Source organism: Didymosphaeria variabile (assembly GCF_027946475.1).
Source record: "Didymosphaeria variabile strain IMI 356815 chromosome Unknown scaffold_10, whole genome shotgun sequence".
Lineage (NCBI taxonomy): Eukaryota > Fungi > Ascomycota > Dothideomycetes > Pleosporales > Didymosphaeriaceae > Didymosphaeria > Didymosphaeria variabile.
In genome coordinates, this window is record NW_026611629.1 from 1,112,874 (window position 1) to 1,136,526 (window position 23,653).

Consider the following 23,653-nt stretch of genomic DNA (forward strand, 5'->3'; position numbering starts at 1 on the left):
CTAGTCAACCGGCTAGGGCTTCGGTTCTGACAACATGGCTCTGGCAAAACTGACATATGCATAGCCTTCTGCCGCTGCTGAGGTGCTTGTACTCGCGGGCTGATGCAGGCCGATATATCTTAAAGACCACTACAAGAAGAGATCTGCGCTAGTAGCAGAACGTATAGTGCAGCCAACACCCGCGCAGTGTTATCCAGAACCACATCCAATTCACCTCCAAAATGCATGCCATAGACGCCGACGCATGGCGGGACGTGAGCGACTCTCAAGACAGAAAGAAGATTCAGAATCGATTAGCACAGAGGAGACGCCGTAAGTCAAAGTCATGGTAATGGACCCCACCTGTCAGCGCAAAGCTGATCATTGTAGGGCAGCGTTTAAAGATGACCGAAGGTGGTATGGATGAGGATACAACTACTCAACCACCCAGTCTTACCATGAGTGAGTCGAGTAGGAGGTAAGTCATCACTTCTTTACCACCGTTTCGGTCCGCATAACTTACCACGTGGCTCAGTCCCCAGTCACCGTCACAAGCCGCTGCAATGGATCAAGCTGCTCACGATCAATGGACAATCCAGGATGGGGACCGATTCTTCATGTCGCCGGACCTGGAACTGGATGCACTGGTCGACCCTTCGCTCTTTCCTAATAATTCACCTGAAAACTATCCCTTTCCTATGGCAGACTTCAATGCATTCATGGCCTCCTCAAACCCGTCACCAGCATCACATCATCAAACAAAATCAATAGGCGAGGGATACATAACACCATCCTCTATTTCACAAGGGAGCATACAGGGCTTCCCCTCAGCGGCAGGACTCGAGGATGCTCACAAACGCATCTCAAGATTAAGAGAGAATCTGGCAGGGCCACCGATTCAAGCAACCCCTTCCCAAGCAGATGGCGTACGCTTCAACCACATTTTTAAAGCCATGACAGCTGCTGGCTTCAACAACTTCGACGAAATGGCAACGGCGTACTACACCACGGACTTCGCGCGCTCCTCAGCCGCATACGACATGCAACGACAAAGTCGCCTCAGGCATCTCCGGACATTCTTATCATCAGTGAAATCAAACGCCCAATCATGGGGAGCCCGAGAACGACGCGGTTGGACCGAAGAGATTGTCGCCGCAGCAGAAGAGTTCCTAACCATCGAAGTCCAGCGGCTCCTCGAAGCGATGCGCAACGGCAACGTCGAAGGCATGAAGGAAATGGAGAGCAGCCCGCAGGCCCAGGCTGCCTTCTTCCAAGAACTTCTTCCAGACCTGTGGTCTCTGCTCACGCAAATAGTGGCTACGTCTGGTCTGGAGCAGCCGTATTCTTCGAAGGTCGTTCTTTCTGCGGTGCAGGTTTTGATTGGCTTTGGGCCCATGCGCTAGGATTCTTGGATTGGGAATGGCAGTCGCACTTCTTTTCACGCGTATCCAAGGGTTGATTGATGACTTTACGAAGCATGCATGTAGTACGTATAACGGGGAAACGTAACGTGGTTGGTGTATCCTGACAAGACTCAAGGGACTTGACGAGGCTGGCATTGAGACGGGTTGGGCATCGCGCACGCTGCTACGGCGCAAAAAGGATCGTTAACGCTGGCTGTAAACAACATCAGTCAAACATAGTTCCAACGAATGTTAATTTACTTGAGATTACTCACCATGCTCTTCGGTAATTGACCGTTTCACAGCCCAGGACTGCATGGTGAGGAGTGGTGACCATGACGTCATGTTTTCATGACAGGCTGACAACATGACAGAACCAGTGTTTGATGGCACTTCGACACGCACAACTTTCTGTTGTCTCGGTACTGCGTTAGGATTCGGGAGAGTCGCGCATTGAGGCGTCCATGGCCTTCTTTACGAACGGGCCGGACGTCGGTCGAGTTAAGGCGCAATCCCGATGTCCACTTTCGTCATGGTTGGTCGAGGTCAGGAAGTGATCCGTGGTCGAGCCGTTGGTGGTAAAATCGATACTCCGGATGGCGTGGAGAACGATGGCATCCCAAGGGCGGTCCTGACTTTGACAACCGCCGTGCAGAAGCATTCATCATTCACCGACCTCTGTTTTTGTTTATGAGCTTGGGCCGCCCATCGTGCACGGGCCATTCACCTGGTCGAAAGTGACGGTGACCAACACAGCAATCCACACCTAACTCGATATTACCCGATTAGGCAGTTTGGAAAAGCAACTCACCATCGTTCCCTGAACGTTGACGTTTTGCTTGCCATAACGCACGGGCCTTTCATCTGTGTCCCGAGAATTAGCATTTGGGACTCTCGATGAGGGGGTAAGAGGGTTGAAACTTACTATATGTACTTTTGGGAACCTCAGCGAGAACCTTTGATAGCTTGTCTGCTACTCCAATAGGAGGCGGGGGGTTGATAGCGAGCTGTGTGCGTGGCGGTTTGGAGTGGATTCCAGACGAGAAGGATATCTCTGTACCTCTGAACGTACTCAAAGATTTCTCCCCTTTATAGACGTATCAACAGAGGAATCCTGCGACCTGCTCAGCTCTTCTACACCTTAAGAACCTCAAGAGCTCTATGTACCTCCCCATCCGGACCCATCCCAGTGGTCATGTGCCTCAGCTCTCTCCTTGGCTTTCCAAGTGATCTTTGTAACCTGCTGTGAAGTCCACCTCCAGAACTTCTTTCATTCACGCTCTAGCCTAAGAAGCGTAAGTGCTTGCCTAGAGTGGTAATATGAGCGCTCCGTGGGCGAGGCGCGGCGGACGGAGTCAATATTGTGACTGTCAGCCTTGCGGAGCCTCACAGAGCCTATGTGTTCATGTCATGTGGGGCTTTGGGTATGTCAGATGTCCGGTGATGGTCGAGAAGATTTGTGGCACGGTCGTTGCGGGCTCGTGTTTGCATCACAAGGTGAAAGGCGGATCGAAATTGTTGAAGGTCGTCATATTTTGTGAAGTTTGGTATGCGGTAGGATTGTGGTTGTCATTGTTGCGCGTTTCAAATGCACTCAAGTTGATTCCTGCAGATTGACCCTGGCGAACATTCGAGAATGTGCTGTCCTGGTTCTCATCGTGTAGTTGTGTATAATGGGGTGCTAATGTAGGCTTCGAGCTTTGCACATCCGAGGAGGATGGCCTCTGTAACGCACAACAAGGTCATATAGTGTGACATAGCTGCGAGCAGGTGTGATACATTGACACTTGCGCATGATTTGGCCACATGTTTCAAATCAGCACAGTCTCCTGGGAATTGATATCGAGTTTGCCGTGTACCTAAACCCACCACACAGCAATATGCCTCTCATAGTCTTTTGAAAGCACTGTCTTGGCGGTGAGCCATTCGCGCGGCACGTTGCAAAGTAGTACCAATAGAGCAATCACAGCAGATACGAAAATCACTTCATGTCGCCCACTGCTCGCGTACCTCTGCTACAACCTTGTCCGTCCTCCATCCTATCATGCTTTGTAAAGTGCCCAAGTACTGAACACATGCCTGCTGTTCCGCCTTATCAATAATATACGCCCCACAGGCGCTCAATATATGGCTTCCCTGGAACATGACATTGCTACAATGGCTATTGCTGACACCGTAGCCGATGACAAGACGGATGTGCTTCCGTATCGCTGCGTCTGTGGATTTCCGCGCGCGCACTCCGGCGAGACCGACCAAGGACGCGTTTGGTGAGTATATTGTGAGGAGGATCTTGCAAAGATGATAGTATTGTAGACCGATTGCGACGACACCTTGTGGCGTAGGTAATTCGGGCCATGAGCCATCGAAGGAGTCTCCGGCTCTTGGGTCGAAGTATAGAGGGGCGAAGGACCATGGCTTTGTCCTGTACCATTCGTCTGTGTCTGCACTGAGCTCGGTCCACCTTTCGCGCGAGAGCGAATTTGCCTGCTCCGCATCTTCGAACACGTGTTGTAGTATAAGTGCGAATTGGTAGACGATGCGATTCGCCCAGGCCTCGTCATCGTATTCGCGAAACACACTGGAATGTTTGTAGTTGTCCAGGCTGAGATTAAAGGGTTGTTGTTTGGTGAGAGAAACGTAGATGTGTTGACGGAGCGAGACCCAGCTCGCCGACTCGCGCAAACCGCCATCGGCAGCGAATGAAGATATGGAATTGAGAATACGTGCAGTGCCGAAGTGATGACACTGTTCATCATCTTCCCCTATTTCCTCGTGGAGACGAAGGAGTATGACTGCGACGAGGAAATTCTCGTCCCAGTGGGCTAAGGGGTCCTCCAAGGCTACGATGAGCGATTGGAGGCACTGGTCGACATAGAGTTGGGAGCGATCTTCGTCTTGCTTCCCTACTAGCCACAGATGTCGTGATGCAAGACCGAGAATGGCATTCACAATGACCGGGAAATGTGCGGCGCGTTTGGGAACCTCGCGGGTAAAATGTCGCCTCGAATCACACACATCAATCCAGTCACTGCAGGCCACGATGTAGTGATGAAAAAGACGTGCCTCGTGAGGATTTTTTACTGGCCAGCTCAAAGAGATGGAAGAATTCGGAGAGAAAGCCGAATTTGAGAACGGCGAGATGTGGTTGACGTCGTTTGGGCTTCTTTTCTGGGATAAGGATGGCGAACTGTGCTTGTGGCCAGGCGATATCACAGACCAATCGACCGAGCCGCGTAACAATGTACCTGAATCCGCTCTTTCGAAAGGCGGGCCTGAGTACGGTTGAGAAGGAGCATCGCTGATTACATCTCGGTTCGATGGTGTCGTACTCAAGACATCGGAAATAGGAGGAAGAAATGGAGGTTGGGCGTGGTAGTCAATGATGCCGCCGAGATCCTGTGATGCGTTTGAATCTGATCGGTGCAGCGCCTGCGACGAAGTCCTCTGATGGAATGGCAAAAGGGGATCTACTGGACTCCTCGTCTCAAAGCCTACATCCAGCATTCGCCGAAGGGCCGGATCAGAGCCTTCAGATGCCGACTCGGGCTCTGGTTCAGGCTCGTCTTCCACAGCCTCTTCATCGCCGTCGGTGTTTGGAGCGATGAAGCGTACTGTTACCCTCAAGTCAGTAAGATTTGCTGTCTCGCGATAGGCTGGGACCCACATGAAGGCGGTATTGTAACCCATGTTTGGCTCCCTCCAAACTCCAGCGATTGTTCAGCGCTTCCGACATCTTCTCCGGCATTGAACTTTACCGCGGTAACCGGACGAAAACGAAAGGCATTCCCTCGGATGCATGCTCTCTTGCGCTCGGTGCAATACTTGCATTTGTCCGAATCGCGAAGTTTGACGCCTAGTGAGGCTCAGCGAGGAAAATTAAACCAGCTCACCCTCCCACAAGGAGACAATCGGATCCAGAGCATAGCATGAGTCGGAGGTCCTACATTTGATATGTCTACACAACGGCCCAAGTCAGTGATGTTCATTTAGGTAGTCGATGCCGAAATGGGTAAGAGATGTGATATGCAGTGTAACCCCTTACTTACCGTTCGCGACAGGCTTTGCTACAGCGAATTAGCGCGACGCAGTTGAGATGTATGGTGGATCCGGGGAAGACTCACCAACCGCTTCTTTGCCGCATTGTTCTTGCTGGGAGACGTGGTGTGAGATAGAATGATGCTACATCGAGGTGCGGGAAATAGAACCGTTTTTGTTGGACGATGCGAAGATGGCAGGGGCCGACATACCCCGCATTTTGTCTCCGCGTTGCTGCACGGATCGGTTGTGGGTCTGGCATGACGTTTGGTCGTGGGGGCTCTCGATTGGAACCCTGATCGAGGCCAGGTGACTTGGATATGGCAGGTTTGTCCGCACGATGCCGTTAGCCGTGGCCTAGCAGGACGCCTTGGATGAGCCGAGATGCCTAGGCGATGGAAAGGGTTGGAGGATTGTTCCCGATTCGAGCAACGAACATACAGTACTGATCTCTCGTTGACATTGCGTCTCAGCTGCATGGTTCTGCGCATCACTGACTTGTTAGCAAATTCTTGTGGTAACCGCAAGAGATCTCCCAGGGCTGAAAAGGCATCACCGTCCTCGTCCCCACACCGCAGAAGGCCCGATTCATCCTTCCTCACCTGGCACATAACCCCATGCGCTCGCCCCGCCGCGTACTGTGTGTACTTGCAAAAACCTCCTCCGGCGTCGAAAACCTCCTCCGAGACAAAATCCATCCACACATAATGGCAGCGTTGGTATCGTCAACAGCACAGAAACCTCCTCCGAATATGCACCACAACCTACATAGTCGCATCGCTACACATATAAAAATGGAATTTTCGTGCTCATTGTCTTCTCTTCCTTAAACGCATCTATCGTGAAATTCTGCTCTCCAAATTTGTCGATTTCCGATTTTCCTCAGCATCATGGCTCCTCGTAAACTCCAGATCGCCGCCGCAGGCTTAGGCCGTATGGGCCATCGCCACGCGCTGAACTTCCTCAACCGCACGCCTCGCGCTCAGCTAGTCGCTGCTTTTTCGCCCGATTCCAAAGAGCACGAATGGGCGCGCGAACACCTCGAGCCACATGGCGTGAAGCTGTATTCCGATTACGACGAGATGCTGGAGCAGGAAGGCCTCGATGCAGTCGTGATCGGAACTGCGACGTTGGTGCATGCGGAAGAAGCGATCAAGGCGATGCAGAAAAACCTACATGTACTGTGCGAGAAACCGTTGAGTACAAGCGTCGATGTGTGCAGACAGGTTGTGGAAGAAGCTAAAAAGAGGCCGCACTTGAAGGTCATGTGTGGCTTTTCGCGCCGCTTCGATGATAGGTATGTGGACTGTATGTGTGTCGGATTCCATGGGCCCTAACACGCTTTAGCTACCAAAACGCATACGGCAAAGTTGCAGATGGCCAGATTGGACGACCGACTATCCTCCGCTCGCAGACATGCGATAAGCACGATCCGTCTGGATTCTTCGTCGAATATGCGGCGTGGTCTGGAGGCGTCTTCGTCGACATGTCTGTCCATGACATCGACCTGACCTTATGGTTCTTCGGCAACCAGATCGTGCCAAAGTCGACCAGCGCTCATGGATGCATTGCTGTTCAGCCTGGTCTGGCGCAGCACAAGGACGTCGATAACGCTGTCGGAATCGTCGAGTTCTGGGGCGGGCAGATCGCGTACTACTACTGCACACGCATGATGGTAAGCTAGCCAAACACCAGTGTCTGCTCTGCTCGAGTAATGCGGTTACTGACTTTGTGATCGCCAGGCACACGGGCAGGAAGATGTTACCGAAGTCATTGGAACGGAAGGCAAGCTCAGCGTGAACCTCATTCCCCAAAACGATCTGGTGCGGATATACAGCGGGAAGGGCATCACACAGGAGGTGCCAGCACACTACTATGGGCGATTCGAGATGGCCTTCGTGAAAGAGGCTAACGACTTCGCTGCTGCGTGCCTCGACGACACGCCGTTGCCTATGCCCATTGAGAACGCGGTAAAGGCGGTTCAGATCGGGAGTTGGCTGCAGGAGGCGTTGGTAACGGGCAAGCAGATCCACTTCGACCAGAGCGGGAAGAGGCTGGAGAGGTCGAACTTGTAGCGTTAAATTTATGTTATAAGATAGGATTCGTCCTGCATGAACGTTCCAATCATCCAGTCCCTCCGTGCCATACTGGGCTTCAATCTTGCTTGATCTCCTCATAGAACTTCCACTGACTCTTGTAGTCCTCGTGAAGCTCTATACCAAGTATAAGCGCTCGGAACAGCTCAATATTAAGCTGATTTGCCCTAAGGAAAGCGTCGTGGAACTCCTTCTCCGACCAGATCCCCTTCTCCACAGCCTCTTTCCGCAACGCATAGATCTGCAGCCCTCCAAGCATATATCCCGCCTGGTATAACGGACCATAGTCTCCCATCACGCTCCTTCTGACTTCGCCTTCTGCTGTGTACCTCTCGTGGCCCACCATGTCAATCAGAAGCTGCACGCATTCTTCCGCAGTCATCTCCCCGAGGTGGTACTTCAGCGAGAAGATGATACGAGCGCACCGATGCATACGCCAGAAAAGCATACCAATGCGGTTTTCAGGGGTCTTGTGCCAGGTTGGAGAATCCCATAGGATCATCTCCCAGTAGAATGCCCATCCTTCGATACAAAAGGGAGTCTGGAAGAGTTGGCGATACGGACGAATACGCGCCATGTAGTGCATGTGCAAGTGATGGCCGGGGATCATCTCGTGGAAAACTGTTGCGCGAGCGAAGTGGATGTTGTTTCCGCGGAGGCTCATCAGTTTCTGCTCGTGGCTCATCGTCGGGGTGGGGTAAGAGACAATGATCTGGGGAGCATTCGTGTCAATACATATGGAGGCAGTGTCGTTGAAGATAACGTACCTCGTCACCTCCCAGGAAGAACGGATTCATCTTCTGCGCTTTCGGACCTGTATGTTTGCGTACCAGTCAGTCAAACACTACGGACAATCGTATCTGAGGCTGTGGATCGAATTTTCCTTTTCCGTCTGACAGCTCAGGTGCAAACTAGGTCTATAATGAAACATGCACGTACTCATCATGAAGGTCTGAATGGTCTCTTCTGCGATGGGTGGAATGGTCGCACTATCGTGCTTCCTGATGTATTCGTTCGCCTCCTTTGTGAGGTCCCGAACAAGCGAGGGCTGCTTTCCTGGCTCAACGTACAAGTTCTTGACATGTTCCAAGGCGCTGCGCCAATCCTGGAAACCAAGTGCATCGGCGGCCTTCTCCATTTCAGCTTCGCACCATGCGTATTCCTTTCGACCAATCTCGATGAGCTCTTCTGGTGTATACGGAATCAACTCGACATCAAGCGCTTCAAGGATACCCGCTCGACCTATCGGTTCACCAATGATGGTGTCTTCATCATTGGTCTGCAGACCGAGACAGACCTTCTTAATAGTGTCAATGAGATCCTGTAGAGCCTTTTGCAGCTTCGGGTAAGGCTCAGAGATCCAGTACGGAAACAATGGATCGTAACCGTCATAGAAACTATACCATTCCTGCCAATGAACGCCGAACTCCTCCAGGTTTTTGGTGGCTCTGAATGCAACGATGGGCTCAGCCGTCTCTTTCTTGTTCAGTATCAAGTCTTTAGCCAGAATCATGCGATTTGTACATTCGACAAGCGACGCAGCTGCTCTTTGGTGATCGAGGTCGTCGACCCTCTGCCTTGCCTCAATCATGTTTGCCATCCGTAACGGAAAGATGCCACCCAAGAAAGTCAGCACCTTAGAGTCCAGTTCAGCATCTCGCTGCACTTGGCTTAGCTGATTGCGAAGGAAGTTCTTGAGGAGCAGATAATCGATCCTTTCGTTCTGATCGTAGCCTTGAAAGGGCATCCATTCCAAGACTTTCAGCTCCGCATCAAGATATTTTTGAAGCCTCTCTGAGCGATGAGGCGAGCTGCGGACTTTCCAGAAATCTTGAAGGTTTTTCAAATCCCATTGCACTCGCATGATACGATCTTCAATTCTCTCACTGATTTCCCCACCTTTAGGTGATTGCGGCGAAGCCACATATCTGTCAGACGACGCACTGCTCGTCAGTGGTGGCTCACGGAGTGGCAATTGATCCGGCGCGCGTAAATGACTTTGAAGGAAGTTTGGGTCTCGCATCTTCTCGAGGTCCTATCACGGTGCTCGCGCTAGTGCCCGGCGATAAGCGGGGCAACCGACACGACGTGAGTTGTGGCTTGAAATGCGCGCAAAGGGCTTGACCGAGGGTCCGTAAATGGAGCGGCTGAAGAGTGATTGATCTCGTAAAGAGAAGGAGAGAAAGATGGAAGAGGTCGTTGAAAGACCGCATATCTTCTCACCTTCCTTTCCAAATTGCGTTAAGTCGAAACGAGTTAGCGCCCCACTTCTCCTTCCTTCTCGGATGAGACGCGTTCCACTTCACTTATCTCAACCACATTTGCCCACGTTCGAAGGAACACATCGCAAAGAGAAATTCGATTTCGGTTTAAAACTATCAAACCTACCGGCTCTCCTTCGTAACCCGCTACTTTCCATGTGTATTCAACGTTCCAGCCTCTTAGAAAATGTACTCGATCAAGAACGGGGGAGAATTATGTACAGGAGAAGGTTGTAGGATGGTAATGTGGACGAGACTGGACTAGACGAACAGCAAGAGCGACAGGAAATCAAGGAAACGAGCGTATGGCGTATGGGCCGGACATGAGCGTTTCGAAGGTCGGCTGGAGCGCTCTTTACATTATAAAGCGCCTGTAATGCGGAATTGGCCCGGCTCGGCTGCGCTTCTGAGCTGTTCCATCAGCCCAAGCCTCATCAAGAGCCGCTTCCACTTCGGCAAGCTCGCTGTATGGCTGCTCGCGGGCAATCTCCTGGACGCGATTGGTCACGGACTGCTGACTGAAAGGACCGGTTCCTGTCTCGAAGTCTGCGTGAACATAGGGCCTCGCAGACCAGCGCGGGTCTTCTGGATCACCAAAATCGGTCGTCTCATTGTAGCCAAAGTCCTGGAGGTGGGTGACGTTGAAGGCGGCCATCATCTGGTGAGGTTAGCGCATGCGATGAAGCTGCAAAAGGGGACAAGCTTACATCTTGGTCCTCGTGAATAAGGTTGTGGCAATGGAACATGTACACTCCGTTCCAGGGAGCGTAGTGGGCTTCGACAAGCACGACTTCGTTCTTTCCAAGCCAGACAACATCCTTCAGACCGGCAGACTCATAAGGTTCCACACCTCGGCCATTGCGTTGTACGACCTTGAAGTCGACGAGATGCACGTGGATAGGATGGGACCATGATGAAGGATTTTTGGATATATGTTTTTGGGCAACTATTCTTTGTGCATGATAGGCTGCGGAAAGGCAGTTTTGGGTGTCAATCGGAAAGGGACTCGCGTGTGCCTCGTGTGTGTCGGTCAGCGAGCGACCCTGACAACAGCGCCGATGCGACGGCTGTAGTGCGCTGCGTAGGCAGCTAAAAGGTAGAGAGACAGTGACTTATGGACTGTTTGTTTAGGCTAGGCCGCATTCAAGTTTTGTTGTCGCTCACTGCCAAGTGTGTACATCACTCTACGACTTCCTTGTGACATTGACGATATGTCTATGCCGCGATATGTGAGACAGTCTTCTCCCTCGTGCGCTTCGGAAACCTGTGGACCTCTCGCTCAAGCGCTTCGGAATTTTGGAGGTTGTGCTTACCTATGCGCGGGTGCTCTTGCCTCACGGCTCCTTCCGCAGCCTGTAGCATCGCGCCTTCTCTTCATGAGAGATGACGCACACAATGCTTTCTCGAGATTTTGCGACTCACTGTTACCTCTCATTCCATTCTCTGTCCATCGTGAGGCTTTCTGTGATTCTCTTTCTCATCCCCTGCGGGAGCCGTGCGTGCCTACGCGTCGCTAACGCTTGCTATGGACACCGACATGTATGATGAGTACGGTTTGGAACGTAGCTATGACGATTCAGAAGAAGATTACGACAGCTGCGACGCATTCGATGAAGACCATTACACATACCTGGCTCTGTGCATGACAGAAACCGACGAAGGCGGGAGTGAGGGCAACAGTAGTGCAGATACTGACCTTGACCAAAACCTCTCCTGGGTCGCTAAGAAAGCATACCATCTCCTCATCAACGACTCTTCCGCTTCAATACTGAGTCGGGCCATGTTCCCAGACTTCGAAAGTATCTACAATAAGATACTTCAAACTGAACTGCGCCTTTCACCAGGTCTGGTAGAAGCTCTACAAGCCGAAAGCCCGCCATCGCACTCACAAATCTTGTCCTTTCATCTCGATGATTTTGACGGCCGGAACGAGTTCTGCGTTTACATGCAAGTATTCCAACGCGACGAGGAATACATACTCACCATCTATTGTGGTTCATCCACCCACATTAGGGGAGGTAGCAAGCGACTTTTGCAATACGATTCGTTCTTGGAGGATGGGACATACGCAAGCTCGATGCCGAAGTTGATTCCCCAGCTTGCGAAGGACGGCTGGAAGAGATCTGCCGCTTTGGTCATCGCAGCAATTCCGATTCCCGATTCTAACCATGACATTTCGTATAGCAAAGGCTTGATTCTGTTGTTAGAAACACTGTTCACTACAGCCTTCTGGTTCCATTGTGCCAATACCAACGGCTCGATCACTACATTCAGCTTGTGGGATAGATCGGAGACGTTGAAGATCTGGAAAGGTGCATGCACGGGCGGCTCGGCATTGAAAGAAGCCGTGGAGGGAAGAATCGGAAATCCTCTCACAGAGTCTTACAGCCCGAGTTTGCTGGCAGAAATGAAGGAGATGAGAGCCAAGGTAAGTTATTCCATGACTTGGAGGTCAAACCGCGCAGTTCGACCCACTACTGACGGTGAATGACTCAAGAGAGCGCGATACAGAAAGGCACAGAAAAAAGCGAACGAAACTCCCGAGGAGACGAAAGCGCGACTAGAGAAGGACCAAATCAGAAAAAGAAATCAGAGAGAAGAAGTTCAGATGAAGGAGACTGCCGAAGAGAAGAAAGAGAGAAAGGCGAAACACGCTGCCCAATTTCTTCATTCCAAGACCATACTTGCAGCAAGTCTGACTCCCGAAGAGATAGCAGAGAGGAAGAAGAAGAAGAATGAATCCGACCGGATAGGCATGGCCAAGAAGGTGGCAAGCGAAAATACCGAGCAGAGGGAGAAGAGGTTGGCAATGAAGAGGAAATCGGAGGCGAAGGGCCGAGCGAGGAGAAAAGCCACAGAGACTCCTGAGGAGAAGGCGGAAAGGAACAGGCAGGAGAGGGTCAGACATGCCAAACGGGTGGCTAAGAAGAATGCGAAGAGCGCGGCACCACCCACGAACTCGGCGTAAGCTATGGAGTAAGGCGGCATGGATAGTTCGAGGGAACAAATCGAGACGCTATGGGTGATACCTCGGCAGACCACAAACGGCGCAGTTTGACCCCTGGTCTATCTACATGACATCGGCATATATGTTGTTATACGATGGTATTTTACTGGTGTGGTGGTTGCGGTTTTACGGCGGTAATTTTTCATTTTACATGTATGCATCTCAGCTTCCTTTTCAACATATTATAGTTCATACTTTCAACCTAATCAAGCGTCTTTCTCTTGATCAGAGTAGCATATGCAACATACCTAAGTATTTTCTACGTGAGCTGAGTGTACATACACTGCTCACTAGCGTTACACAGAAAATTCGTCATGGTGCTTGTTAGAGTCTAGAATGCACGAAGAATCAACACACGAAGCTGATAAGGAAGCCATGATCTGGGTATGAAGAAGCCTCGACGAGACTAAACGCGCAATGCAAAAGCCCTATAATCAGAATATGTCAGTGTGTTCAGGGACCATGAGAGCATCACCACGCCTGTTATAGTCCTTATGCTTCCGTCTGTAGACATGAGGTTTGATTTTTATTCCAAGAAACATTTCGCTGGTTTGCCCTGCTTGTCCGCACGATAGGCTGCGTGCAACGATCACGCAGTCTTCAGCACATGCCTTCTCTGCCTCTTCCCCTATCAGCTTCCAAACCGCGCAGTTTACCAATGACCCGACTAACTAGGAGCTCGAAGGGTTGCGCTTATGGGAAAACGATGAACTTCTCCCGCCAAGTAGAGATGTGGTCCTGTTTGTCGATCTGCCTCAGTGCCACAATACGCTCTTTCCGGCTTATCTCCTCGACGTCCTTGATCTTCACGCCCTTCCGCCTAGCAAGGTCCAATATGAGATAGAAATCTGGCCATTCCTCGTACTCCACCTTCTTTTTCTTGAACATGGTGACGTTAATCGTGTGAGCCGTGTAGACCAGGTCATCCTGATCCATGGTCTCGGCGCCCGGGACATTCAAGCCCACCAATTTTTTACGAAGCTCTTCAGGCGGCTCTGTAGAATAGTCTTTTAGGGGCCGGGGCTTTAGGGATTCTCGTGTCTTTGCGACTTGTATTCGTGCATCGTCTGCCTCGAGGAGCTAGAATGCCTGTCAACAATATTCCTACGAATAGCCGAAGATCCTCACCTGAATATACTCTTCCTTGCGCGTTTCGTTGCGCAGTATCTTGCGGGCTTTGCACATCTGCAAAAGTACGGGTGCGAGCTCCTTAGAGTATTCCCGTGCTCCTTCGGCGCTTGTAGAGTCTGCAGGCGGAACCGTTGATACCGTTGCTGTTTCGAGTGGAGCATCAGGTGCCACATTCGACGTCGCGGCAAGCATATCTTTCAATAATTCTCGTGAATCGTCGGCATTGGTTTGCAATTTGATCTTTTCTGACAGCTGGTGGTTGATGGCGCTATACTATTGAAGTGTTAGCCCATACCAAACCGAGCGGTTTGATCACTGACGTTTATATGGACACTTGGGACCTTATCCGGTCTCTGTCCAATTCTGAGACAATATGTAATCTCCAAAGCCCGCTCAAGAACTTTCTCGGAGCTTAAATCTTCGACGGTATACACCCTCTCGGGGTCGGCAGTCAATAGTAACTTCAATTGTCGCACTCCCTCTTCCTCTTGTTCTTCGTTCCTCATTGCTGCGGCTGCAGCTTTTCTAGCTGCTCTCCTTTGTGCATTGGTGAGTTTTTCTTCGTCGTTCTTGCTAGAGGTCGCTTGTTTCGGAGTCGTGCTTTCTTCGGTTGGGTCTTCTTCCTCTCTTTCGCTGTCTTCCTCGCTCATATCAGAGTTGGAGTAGTTCGAATCGCCAGAATCGGATGGCTCATATTCAGAATAGCAGTCTTCGACCTCTAGATCCGCTTCTTCTTCTTCTTGCACCTCCTCCTCCTCATCCTCGTCAACCTTCCCAGTGACTCGCCTACGCTTCTTCATCCCTTTCATCTTCCTGCTCTTCTTTCGCGCGCCGCTCAAGTTATGCGGCTCTTGATCACCTGGTTGGATCTCGCGATCTTTCACGAAGGTCGCATCAGCAAAGCGACGGACTTGCTGCCTTTTGCGTGGGCCTTCTGGTGCTGGCAGCTCCACTAAATCCACCGAATCAGCAACAGCGCCCGCTTTGAACATCTCTTCCTTATTTTCATCAATTTCAGACTTCTCCTTCAGTTGCTCCATCAGAGCTCGATTTGCAGGGTCATCTTGCGCCTCCTTCACGAAAGCTTGCCATTCGTTGAGGCAGCGTATGAGGAGCCTCTGAATAACCGGGTCGTGCGCCCTGGTGGCGAGCTCAATCATGTACTTATGTCGTTTCCTTGACTCTCGATAAGCAGCAATTGAATTCTTCAGCATTAGCTTGATGATCTGAACGTTCTCTTTTTGCGGCGCCTAGCCCAATTAGCACTCAAGCAACAAACCGCGCGGTCCGAAACTTACCCTAATGATCCGACCTGCCTGCTGTTTTTCGGCTGCTTCATGTTTCCCCGAGGTTGCCATGTACAATGTATGACAATCTAACCAGAAATTTCGTCCCTCGCCGCCCACGTTGTACATGTTAATCAATCCGTCGATGTCTGATTTGGGGTCATTAAATTCTTCCTGGAGGTCGTTACGTGCTTGCGCACTTAGCCCTGCATGGAAGACTACGACTTTCAGTCCAATCATATTGAGAACCCACTCCAGGAACATGGCGTTCAGCGGTACGTCTTCTGCCACGATGAACTTTCCGTGAGTTCTGGGTCTTAAGAACTTTCCATCCTCAATCAGGCAGAGCTGGTGTATCAGTGCCCGTGCTATTGGTGAGCCCTGGCATAGGATCTCCAGGTAGCCGTAGGCGGTAGTGGGTAAAGCTAAGTTCAGCCTTGTGCACATAAAGCGCACGAAGCGAAATCCATCAAAGCCGTTCCCACGGTATTCCTGAATCGTTTCGACGAGAGTGTCGACATCCATATGTTTGCATGCCTCATGGAAAAGGCGGAGCATCGTTGATGTTGCTGTGATGACGAGCTCTCTCATCTCTGCCACTGGGTACAGGTGCTGCTCCTTATTTCCCATTGCTCTGGCGCGGCTCTGTTTTATAGAGAATCCACGCAGTGTCTCCACGAACCGTCGACTAGCCTCACGGTGAAGGATTTGGTGCGCTGCCTGTTCTTCTTTCTTGTGTTCGCAATGAAGTGTGTGTATGAAGTACGGCTTCATGGCTTTGGCCATGTCAAAGTACTCGTCAGAGTCAAAACGTAATGGCAGCTTGCTTCCCATGAAGCGTTTTAGACAAATTTGATCCTCGCATAAGTGGAAATAGGACGCTATTTCCACTTTTGTTGCGGTTTCCAACAGATGCCGGACTGACGGAGGGTGTAAAAGTGCTAGGCGACGTTTGTCTGTTGGCTTGAATGCTGCCGCTTCCTTCCATAACTTCATTGTGCGCCAACGCGTGGCTGCCCATTCGTAGGCTGCGTTATCTCTCACCAACTCTCGGCGGGCGCCGATCCATATTATTTTGAGCTGAGCAATAAAGTCTATAACAAATTAGCCGGTAACCCAAACGGCGCGGTTTGGGAAAACCTACCGGTAGAGACATTAGACATGGGGGTGGCCCCAACTATCCAATTTATCGGTGCTTGGATGTCATGAAAGGCCAGCCATCGCCTCGAGCTTTCATCCTTGAGCTTCTGGCCTTCATCAACGACTGCTCTTCCCACGCGGTTCCGCCATCGACTCTTCCGAATGAGCTTCTGGATGGGAGCTCCACTTTCCTCATCGAAACCCACGGTATGCCAAATGCTCTTTAGGGACCTGGTAACATTACAGTCATTCGAGGTCAAAATAATGGTTCTGGCACAACGAGGATCCGACTCGTTGAAGATGTAATGGAACTGCACTGGCCATCTGGCCTTCGAGTGGGGAAACTCCTTCATGGCAGTCGCACTAACGAAGTTCGGTTTGTATTTCGCATCAGTCAAACCAGACTCATCATAACTGATGATCAGAGTGAAATATTTGAAGTGGTCAAATATTTCATCAGCCCACTGCTTGAGCACTCCAGCTGGGACGACAAGCATCATGACGCGGTAGATCTGTGCGCCTTCATTGTTGTATTCTGGTACGCGGCTGGCGATGTAGAGGTTCGCAACTATGACCAACGTTTTTCCAAGTCCTGTTTGGTCGCACACCATGTTTCCCCCTGTCGCCAGACCGCGAAGCCATTGTGCCGCACGCTTCACATCGTCGGATGCATCTGGAAGGACGGGAATGTATCCTATAGCTGCTATTATGCAAGTTGCAATGCCATTCACCTGCCAAGGGAACCAAAGGCGATGGCCAAGTGCGGCGTCCCTAGATCTGTACATGAGCCTGCCTTCCTCATCCTTTGAAGCTTCCATGTCGAGTGCTTGGGCTGATACCACTAAAGGAAGACCAACTTGGGCGGATGTTCCGGTGTGGATCATATTGAGATCACAATACTGGCCTGACACGTCTGAATCATCTCTGGAGGCCTCACCGGCGCTGAACATCCTGTGCTCTCCTTCAGTTCGAGCCGTTGCCAGGGCATGTCTCTCTTGGGCCGAGAGTTTGATCTTCCCCAATTTCGTGCCTATGTTGTTGGTAATGAGTCGAAAGTCATCGTTCAACGTCAATCGCTCGGCAACTTTCCGTTGCCAACTCTTGAGTTCACCGGGTACCGTGGGATCGTGGCCCTCGTAGAACGTGATCATCTTTGCTTTCTTTCCCTCAAACATCTTCTCTGGATCCAAAAAGATCCTTTCATTCGAGTTATCGCGGACGGCTGAAACAAGACCGGCACCCGGATCACTTTCTTCAACGTCGTCGAGCTTCCCTTCGGTGGCGGACCCTTCAATTGCGGGCATGAGTTCCTCGTTTCCAAGAGCAGCGACATCACCGTCTTTGAACGCCATGTAGCGTTCAACCACAAGAGGAACTGTAGATTCCCATATGACTTCTCCTTCGTCTGCAAGGCGAGTGGTTAGATAAAATGCGCTGTTTGAAGTATCATATTTGCCGCTCCACAGCAAATCTTGCACTTTGCTCCACTCCATTGCGGAAATAACAAGGGACTCATCTTTCACAGCTTCATCGGATTCCTCCTGTGCCTTAAGTTCTAGTCGCAGCTTGTGTATCTGGCCCTGCAAGTCGTCCAGTTTGAAGGCTCTTCTCACATCGTCTCGGACCTGTTCTCGGCTAGCTGCAGGTTCGATTTTGAGATTCTGTTCTAGGTTCGGCAAATCATCGTCCAGCTCTTCATCTTTGATATGGTCCCGAAATTTTTCGGGACCTTCCTTACCCTTGGCATCGAGCTTCCATACAAATTTCATATTCAGAGCTGGGCGCTCTGGCATCTCCAGAGATGCAGCAGGTACATCGGGAGCCGACTCGACTACCGTGGCCTTTTTCATTCTCATCCAAAAAGGTACTTGCGATTCTGATATCTGTAAATTTGGGTTCCACTTGTCCGCACCAAACCTTGTTGGCCAAACTTTTGCCAGACTGAGGCTGATGTATTTGAGTAGGGAAAACGTTCTTGCGTAATCTTCGAGGTAACTCTCTTTGCGATTGGGGAATTTCCCCATGTCGGGAAGCCGGTAGGGCTCATTCGGTGTCAGCCGGGGAATGGTCTTTCCGAAACGTGCGTGGAAGAGCGATGCCGCCGCCTCTATCTCAGACTCTTTGAACACGATATGGGTGTTGCCGGACCGCGCGGTCTGGAGGGCACGCGTTGCTTGCGCAACACGCAAAGCTGACCGGTAGTGTAAGTTGCCAGAATGCTCGCTGGGGTAGAGCGAACAAGGATCGTCATCAGACTCGACTTCCACAGCCTTGTCCTTGATGAGCTCAAGGACCTTTTCCATTAGCATGGCTGATCGGTCTTCCGCGAGACCATTGAAGAAGTATAAGACAAGTGGGCTCATTGCAAGTTGTCGTAAATCGCAAATGTCGTTAAAGCCCAGGTAACCTGTTAGAGTTCCCTCCTTCTCCCAAATCTTGGTCCAGAAGCTCGATAGATTCGCTGGATCGCCAGGCAGTCGAGGATCATCTTTACTACCCTTCTTGTTCTGTGATCTTGCCCTTTGTATCTTGATGGGTCTCAAAATCTTCGTACCGGAATCCGGTGTCGTTGGAGTGCCCGGTAACTGTCGTCCTTTTCTTGGTGTCGAGGGGTCCGACGAAGCTTGCAAAGTCTCTCTTGCTTGTGTTGCCGCTGGGGTCTCGGGAGTTTCTGTCATGATGCTATGATACTGTTAGCTTCAATAAGAGCTCAAACCGCGCGGTTTGGGGTCTACTAACAGCGTTATCCTCTCCTTGCAGACCGAGCTATTTTCTAGTCGAAGGAAGCACGTTGTTACTCTTGTTGTGACAAAGGCGGATAGATTGTGGGATCAGGAAGTGGGCACTGCCTAGATTGGCAGTGTCTCGAGTGAGAAAAGAAGTGACGAGGATGAAGCTTGCGCAAACAGTAAATCGTTGCCGGCGCAACCAATCAGGTGATGCGTTTTCGTTTGTAGCGCGCTTCACCGCACTTCTGATGCTGCTAGTAAAGCCGCTCAGTCGAATGATAGCTGCTGCAACCAAGTGCTACGAAGGCTACTAATTGTCATCTCACAGAGTTCTGATCGTTGATCACGGAGGACCACACAGCACAAAGTGCAGTGCGCCCGAGACATGCCCCATTTCGCAAATTTTCACCTTCCTCCAACCTGCGGTGAGAATTTATGTCTCATAGAGCACGATGACTACTACACACAATTCTCTCACCCAGGCCGGCGCGTCTCGCTTTGAGCCCGAATTCATTGACAGCCTCGATACCTCCAAATAGATCAAATAGCTTTGTATAGCCTAGTGCCGCCAGTCACCGCGATGTCGAGCAAACGGAAAAGCAAGAACAGCGGCGAAAAGAAGCAGAAAACACCTAACGCCGCGCCGATTTCCGCGCCCCGCCCAAGTGCGGAGAACGGGAAGACTAGCCGCAGAGTTGAGAGGCATGTGCACAAATCGAATTTGAAACTCAATAAGCAGGCAACTACACCAGTCGAAGGCGATGACCCTGAACACGATGTTCCCGTCTACTTCTACGGAGCCAGCAACGCGAACGGTTTTCTATCACAGATGTATCCGGTCAGGTTCGACCACGCTGGGCTGAAGTTTAACTCTGCAGAACAATATTTCCAGTACGCGAAGGCTGCTCTATTCGAGGACGAGAAGATGATGGAGGCGATCATCAACGAGAAAGAGCCTAAGAAGCAAAAATCACTCGGCAAAAAGGTCAAGCCTTTCGACAAGGACCTGTGGCAAACAGGTAAGACCAAACTAGCTACTTTTGGATGAGAGCTAAACCGCGCGGTTTAGAAAGCTTTCATGTCGTGACATCAGCCACTTGGTTGAAGTTCACGAAATCAGAGGCGGCTAAGGAACTAAAACCGCAGCTTCTCGCAACGGGTAAACGCTTGCTCGCGGAAGCGTCCCCAAGAGACAAGATTTGGGGGATTGGGTTGAACGTCGAGCAAGCCAAGAGCAGGAAACCAAGCGACTGGACAGGGCGAAATCTGCTCGGACAGGCGCTCATGTTTGTAAGAGACAGGGTTGTTGCAGATTTGGATGAACAGAACGTAACAAGAGAACAAGGTGAGGAGAGCAAGACGACGGGAAAGACAAAATTGCCGGCAGGTCATGAACCACTACAAGAAGATTCCACTTCAGACGTTGATGCCGATGGTTCCACGGATGAGGAATATTCGACTGGTCTGCACTTGGAACCACAGCAAACTCCACCCACGAATGATAGAACGATGAAGCCGAAGGCTGTGGTGCCCGAGAAACGTGTCATGTCAGACGACACTCCACAAAGTAACGGGTCTTCAAAACGGGCTAAGTTAGGACACGAACACACAGCACCTCTACCAACCATTACCACCGATTTCGATTACACCTCCATGTCAGATACAAAGCTCTTGTTAAGACTTCGAGCTCTTGGAATTGACAAATCGGTACGCCGGGATACCAATATCGAGCGTCTGATCGAATACCACGTGGAGGACTTCCTGAAACGCAGTCTTTCATATGACGAATGGCCTGTGCATTTCTTGGAATGGGAGACGAAAAGGCGCAGTTTGGACCTCTGGGAGGGAATGAGCGAGGAAAGGATGATTGAAAATCTTCGAAAAGACGACGTGAACATGCTTTCATTGGGTATTGAAGTCCCAATCCTATAGATTGAGTACCCACAATATGGATCTTGTGCCGAGTGGATACATAGCATGTCTTTTTGATCGTGATAACGATGCAGTCTGTCTGCAAATGTACCTGCCCCACTTACCAAATTGAAGTTACGAGAGACAGATGCGTTGAGGAAGCGGAACCGATACCTTTCATAATTGGTAGAAGGAGGGCTTACTTTATTCTCAAGCTGCCAAATCTCAACTTTGCCTTGAGGGACCTTGGCAAGAACCCGATTGGCCGCATCGGCAAAGCCAACATCGTTAATCTTCCACTCACCACCAGATCGATGGAAGCGAAATTGGTGATCGATATCTGTATGGCCAGCCGGAGGAAATGGTACGGTTCGGAGGGTCGATGGCACGTTTGAGGTATCGGTCACAGGCGTGCTGCTGACGACGAACTTCATGACCTGATCGGTATTCTCGTATATCTCGTCGACACCAACTGTGCGGATCAGCATGAGACATGGCAGCACTTCTAAGGTTATTTACCGTCGCCAGCTTGCTCATCATTGCGGAGAAACAGGGTCTTGCCTGCATACTGCGAGAAGTCGAAGACAACTTCATAGCGTTCAGCAACAGCCACCTTGAGGTCATCAACTTGGACCGGGCCCTCAAGGAGTCCAGAGTCAGAAGCGATGACTTTGAAAGGGATCCTGGTATTCGTGGCCGTAGATGTGACGAAGAACTGCGATGTCATCAGCATTGTCACTCAGCGGGAATATGCGGAATTACCAAATCGAAGTTACGAGAGACAGCTGCATTGAGGAAGCGAAACCGATATTTGCGGGGCTCAACGTTATAAAATGGCCATGGTTGACCATTCACGTGGATTACATCACCCCACAGCGACGTGTCTTCTCCCTGAGTAGAAAACAAAGTACCATCGGAATTGTACTGCTTGGATGAGAGTACGAGAGGAATGTCTTGCTTTCCGTAGCCAGAGGGAAGGCCAAGCTTGTCCTCCTCGGTATCAGTGATGAGGTACGCACCGGCTTGGCCAAAGTAGGCGTTTTCTGCCGTCCAGTGGAGAGCATGGTCCTGACAAGGTCAGCTAGGGCAGACAAATCATTCTTAGAAGAGATACTTACGTGATACCACAGGAAGCGAGCAGACTGGAAATTGGGATAGTAGTAGTCCTTGTACTCGCCAGGGTTGGTGATGTCCGCTGCCCATCCATCGAATGGAGCACGAGATGGAGACCCGTGCAGATGGACCGAGTTCTCACGATCGGCACTGTTCACGAAACGAACAACACTCTCAGTGCCCTTGGGGACGATGATGGTAGGCCCAGGGGACTTGCCATCGTACCCCACAAGTCGAGCGGGCTTGAGCTTGGGGTAGACCTGCTGATTGAACGGCTTGATCTCGAATTCCTGACCGCAGAGGTTAGCTGAGGTCAGTCAACTGCATACCAGGGCACCAACATAATACCAGATCTCCTTATTCGTCACTGGGTTGATAATCTTACTACGACAGGTTAGATCAGTCCAGGAAGGAAGCAGAATGGTTGTGTCACGCACTACTTAGGAGTGGCCGGTGCTGGAATAGGAAGAGCTTCCGAGTACAAGGTATACGCGGGACTTCCCGTCTTCTTGAACTTGGGAAAGTCGGCAGGGTCGTCTTCTACGATTCCCGCAACAGCAGAGGCTTCGGCTGCTGGAACTTTGGTGGCGAATTGAGCCTGCACGAGACAAGACGAAGTGAGCGTGAGAGCCACCGTGGCTCGAGCGAGTTTGGACAACATTCTTGAAAGAGATATTGTAGGCAAGTATGTGGCAAGAGGAAAGTTGACGACCGGAGCTAAGAAGTCGGTGCTCGATGGATGTTGGATAGGATATCATGCTGATACTTATACCTGTTCCACTGGCCTTCTGTTGTAGGCTTCCACTCCTCAAAAGCTGCTCCTCCGAGTCTGGCCCGCTCTTGCCGCCATTGTCATTCCATTGCCCCTGCATCGAGAGGAGTCGCACTGCGTCGTACTATCGAATCTGCGAGCAGGGAGTCGAGGCCGACCGTGCCATGATCCTGCTACCCAAGCGCTGGAGGCTTGAAGACGGTTCGGATGCTATTTTTCGGACTCCCGCGACCTGAAGCTACAGAGTGCGGGATTGCTATTGGTCTAGACATCCCATCTAGGTGGTGAGCCCCGAGCGCGACACGGCCTTGAAGGACTGCAACTAGACCGAGTACAGAAATTTCTTCGTGTACAGGGCAGACCACGCGAGGCAACCTTCACAAAGCCAAGAAACGAACTGCAGGACGAGGTTGATTCGGCCGGGTGGCTCTGCCAAACCGCCGAGAGGCTCGGTCAGGGACGTACGAGATGAGTTTGGGTTTTGGTAACCCTCGTCAACGCTAGGGTGGTATGTATCATCCTGAGTAAGATCGATGTCTACTAAGACTATGAAATAGGTCAGTTATGCTCGTTGCTGGGTGTCGGAGAAAAATCTTCGCATCACCATTACTGTGCCTACTTTTGGAACCACGGACTTCTGTGAGCATAAGCTCGTCCGCCGCGCCCTGCATTACTGTGGCAAACTCTTAAGTCCCTTGGCCTACATCTGGATTCGGCCTCTCTTGTAATGCCAAGTACGCATCGGACATGCTCGACGAATTCGGTGAACGAACAGGACACTAAACATAAA

At 50.9% G+C, this 23,653-nt stretch overlaps 8 protein-coding genes across 8 annotated transcripts; 4 read left to right on the plus strand and 4 right to left on the minus strand.

Annotated features, from left to right (window-relative positions):
* Window positions 1-437: 437 nt before the first annotated feature.
* On the plus strand, window positions 438-1,382 carry N0V89_012424 (uncharacterized protein; the record flags this gene model as incomplete). Its single annotated transcript, XM_056221145.1, has 2 exons — window positions 438-457; window positions 515-1,382. 2 exons carry the CDS (start codon window positions 438-440, stop codon window positions 1,380-1,382), a joined length of 888 nt encoding a protein of 295 aa, XP_056065132.1.
* Window positions 1,383-3,368: 1,986 nt separating this feature from the next.
* N0V89_012425 (uncharacterized protein) lies at window positions 3,369-5,048 on the minus strand (the record flags this gene model as incomplete). Its single annotated transcript, XM_056221146.1, has 1 exon — window positions 3,369-5,048. The coding sequence occupies one exon, from the start codon at window positions 5,046-5,048 to the stop codon at window positions 3,369-3,371; it is 1,680 nt and encodes a 559-aa protein (XP_056065133.1).
* Window positions 5,049-6,307: 1,259 nt separating this feature from the next.
* Window positions 6,308-7,492, plus strand: N0V89_012426 (uncharacterized protein; the record flags this gene model as incomplete). The annotated part of the gene is made up of 3 exons (XM_056221147.1): window positions 6,308-6,714; window positions 6,765-7,092; window positions 7,160-7,492. 3 exons carry the CDS (start codon window positions 6,308-6,310, stop codon window positions 7,490-7,492), a joined length of 1,068 nt encoding a protein of 355 aa, XP_056065134.1.
* Window positions 7,493-7,571: 79 nt separating this feature from the next.
* N0V89_012427 (uncharacterized protein) lies at window positions 7,572-10,432 on the minus strand (the record flags this gene model as incomplete). The annotated part of the gene is made up of 4 exons (XM_056221148.1): window positions 7,572-8,225; window positions 8,281-8,327; window positions 8,453-9,456; window positions 10,134-10,432. 4 exons carry the CDS (start codon window positions 10,430-10,432, stop codon window positions 7,572-7,574), a joined length of 2,004 nt encoding a protein of 667 aa, XP_056065135.1.
* Window positions 10,433-11,299: 867 nt separating this feature from the next.
* On the plus strand, window positions 11,300-12,742 carry N0V89_012428 (uncharacterized protein; the record flags this gene model as incomplete). The annotated part of the gene is made up of 2 exons (XM_056221149.1): window positions 11,300-12,202; window positions 12,272-12,742. The coding sequence occupies 2 exons, from the start codon at window positions 11,300-11,302 to the stop codon at window positions 12,740-12,742; spliced, it is 1,374 nt and encodes a 457-aa protein (XP_056065136.1).
* Window positions 12,743-13,474: 732 nt separating this feature from the next.
* Window positions 13,475-19,016, minus strand: N0V89_012429 (uncharacterized protein; the record flags this gene model as incomplete). The annotated part of the gene is made up of 5 exons (XM_056221150.1): window positions 13,475-13,861; window positions 13,910-14,185; window positions 14,233-15,162; window positions 15,211-16,292; window positions 16,343-19,016. The coding sequence occupies 5 exons, from the start codon at window positions 19,014-19,016 to the stop codon at window positions 13,475-13,477; spliced, it is 5,349 nt and encodes a 1,782-aa protein (XP_056065137.1).
* Window positions 19,017-19,647: 631 nt separating this feature from the next.
* On the plus strand, window positions 19,648-20,999 carry N0V89_012430 (uncharacterized protein; the record flags this gene model as incomplete). The annotated part of the gene is made up of 2 exons (XM_056221151.1): window positions 19,648-20,086; window positions 20,137-20,999. 2 exons carry the CDS (start codon window positions 19,648-19,650, stop codon window positions 20,997-20,999), a joined length of 1,302 nt encoding a protein of 433 aa, XP_056065138.1.
* Window positions 21,000-21,489: 490 nt separating this feature from the next.
* Window positions 21,490-22,752, minus strand: N0V89_012431 (uncharacterized protein; the record flags this gene model as incomplete). Its single annotated transcript, XM_056221152.1, has 5 exons — window positions 21,490-21,693; window positions 21,741-22,046; window positions 22,097-22,381; window positions 22,421-22,475; window positions 22,529-22,752. The coding sequence occupies 5 exons, from the start codon at window positions 22,750-22,752 to the stop codon at window positions 21,490-21,492; spliced, it is 1,074 nt and encodes a 357-aa protein (XP_056065139.1).
* Window positions 22,753-23,653: the final 901 nt, after the last annotated feature.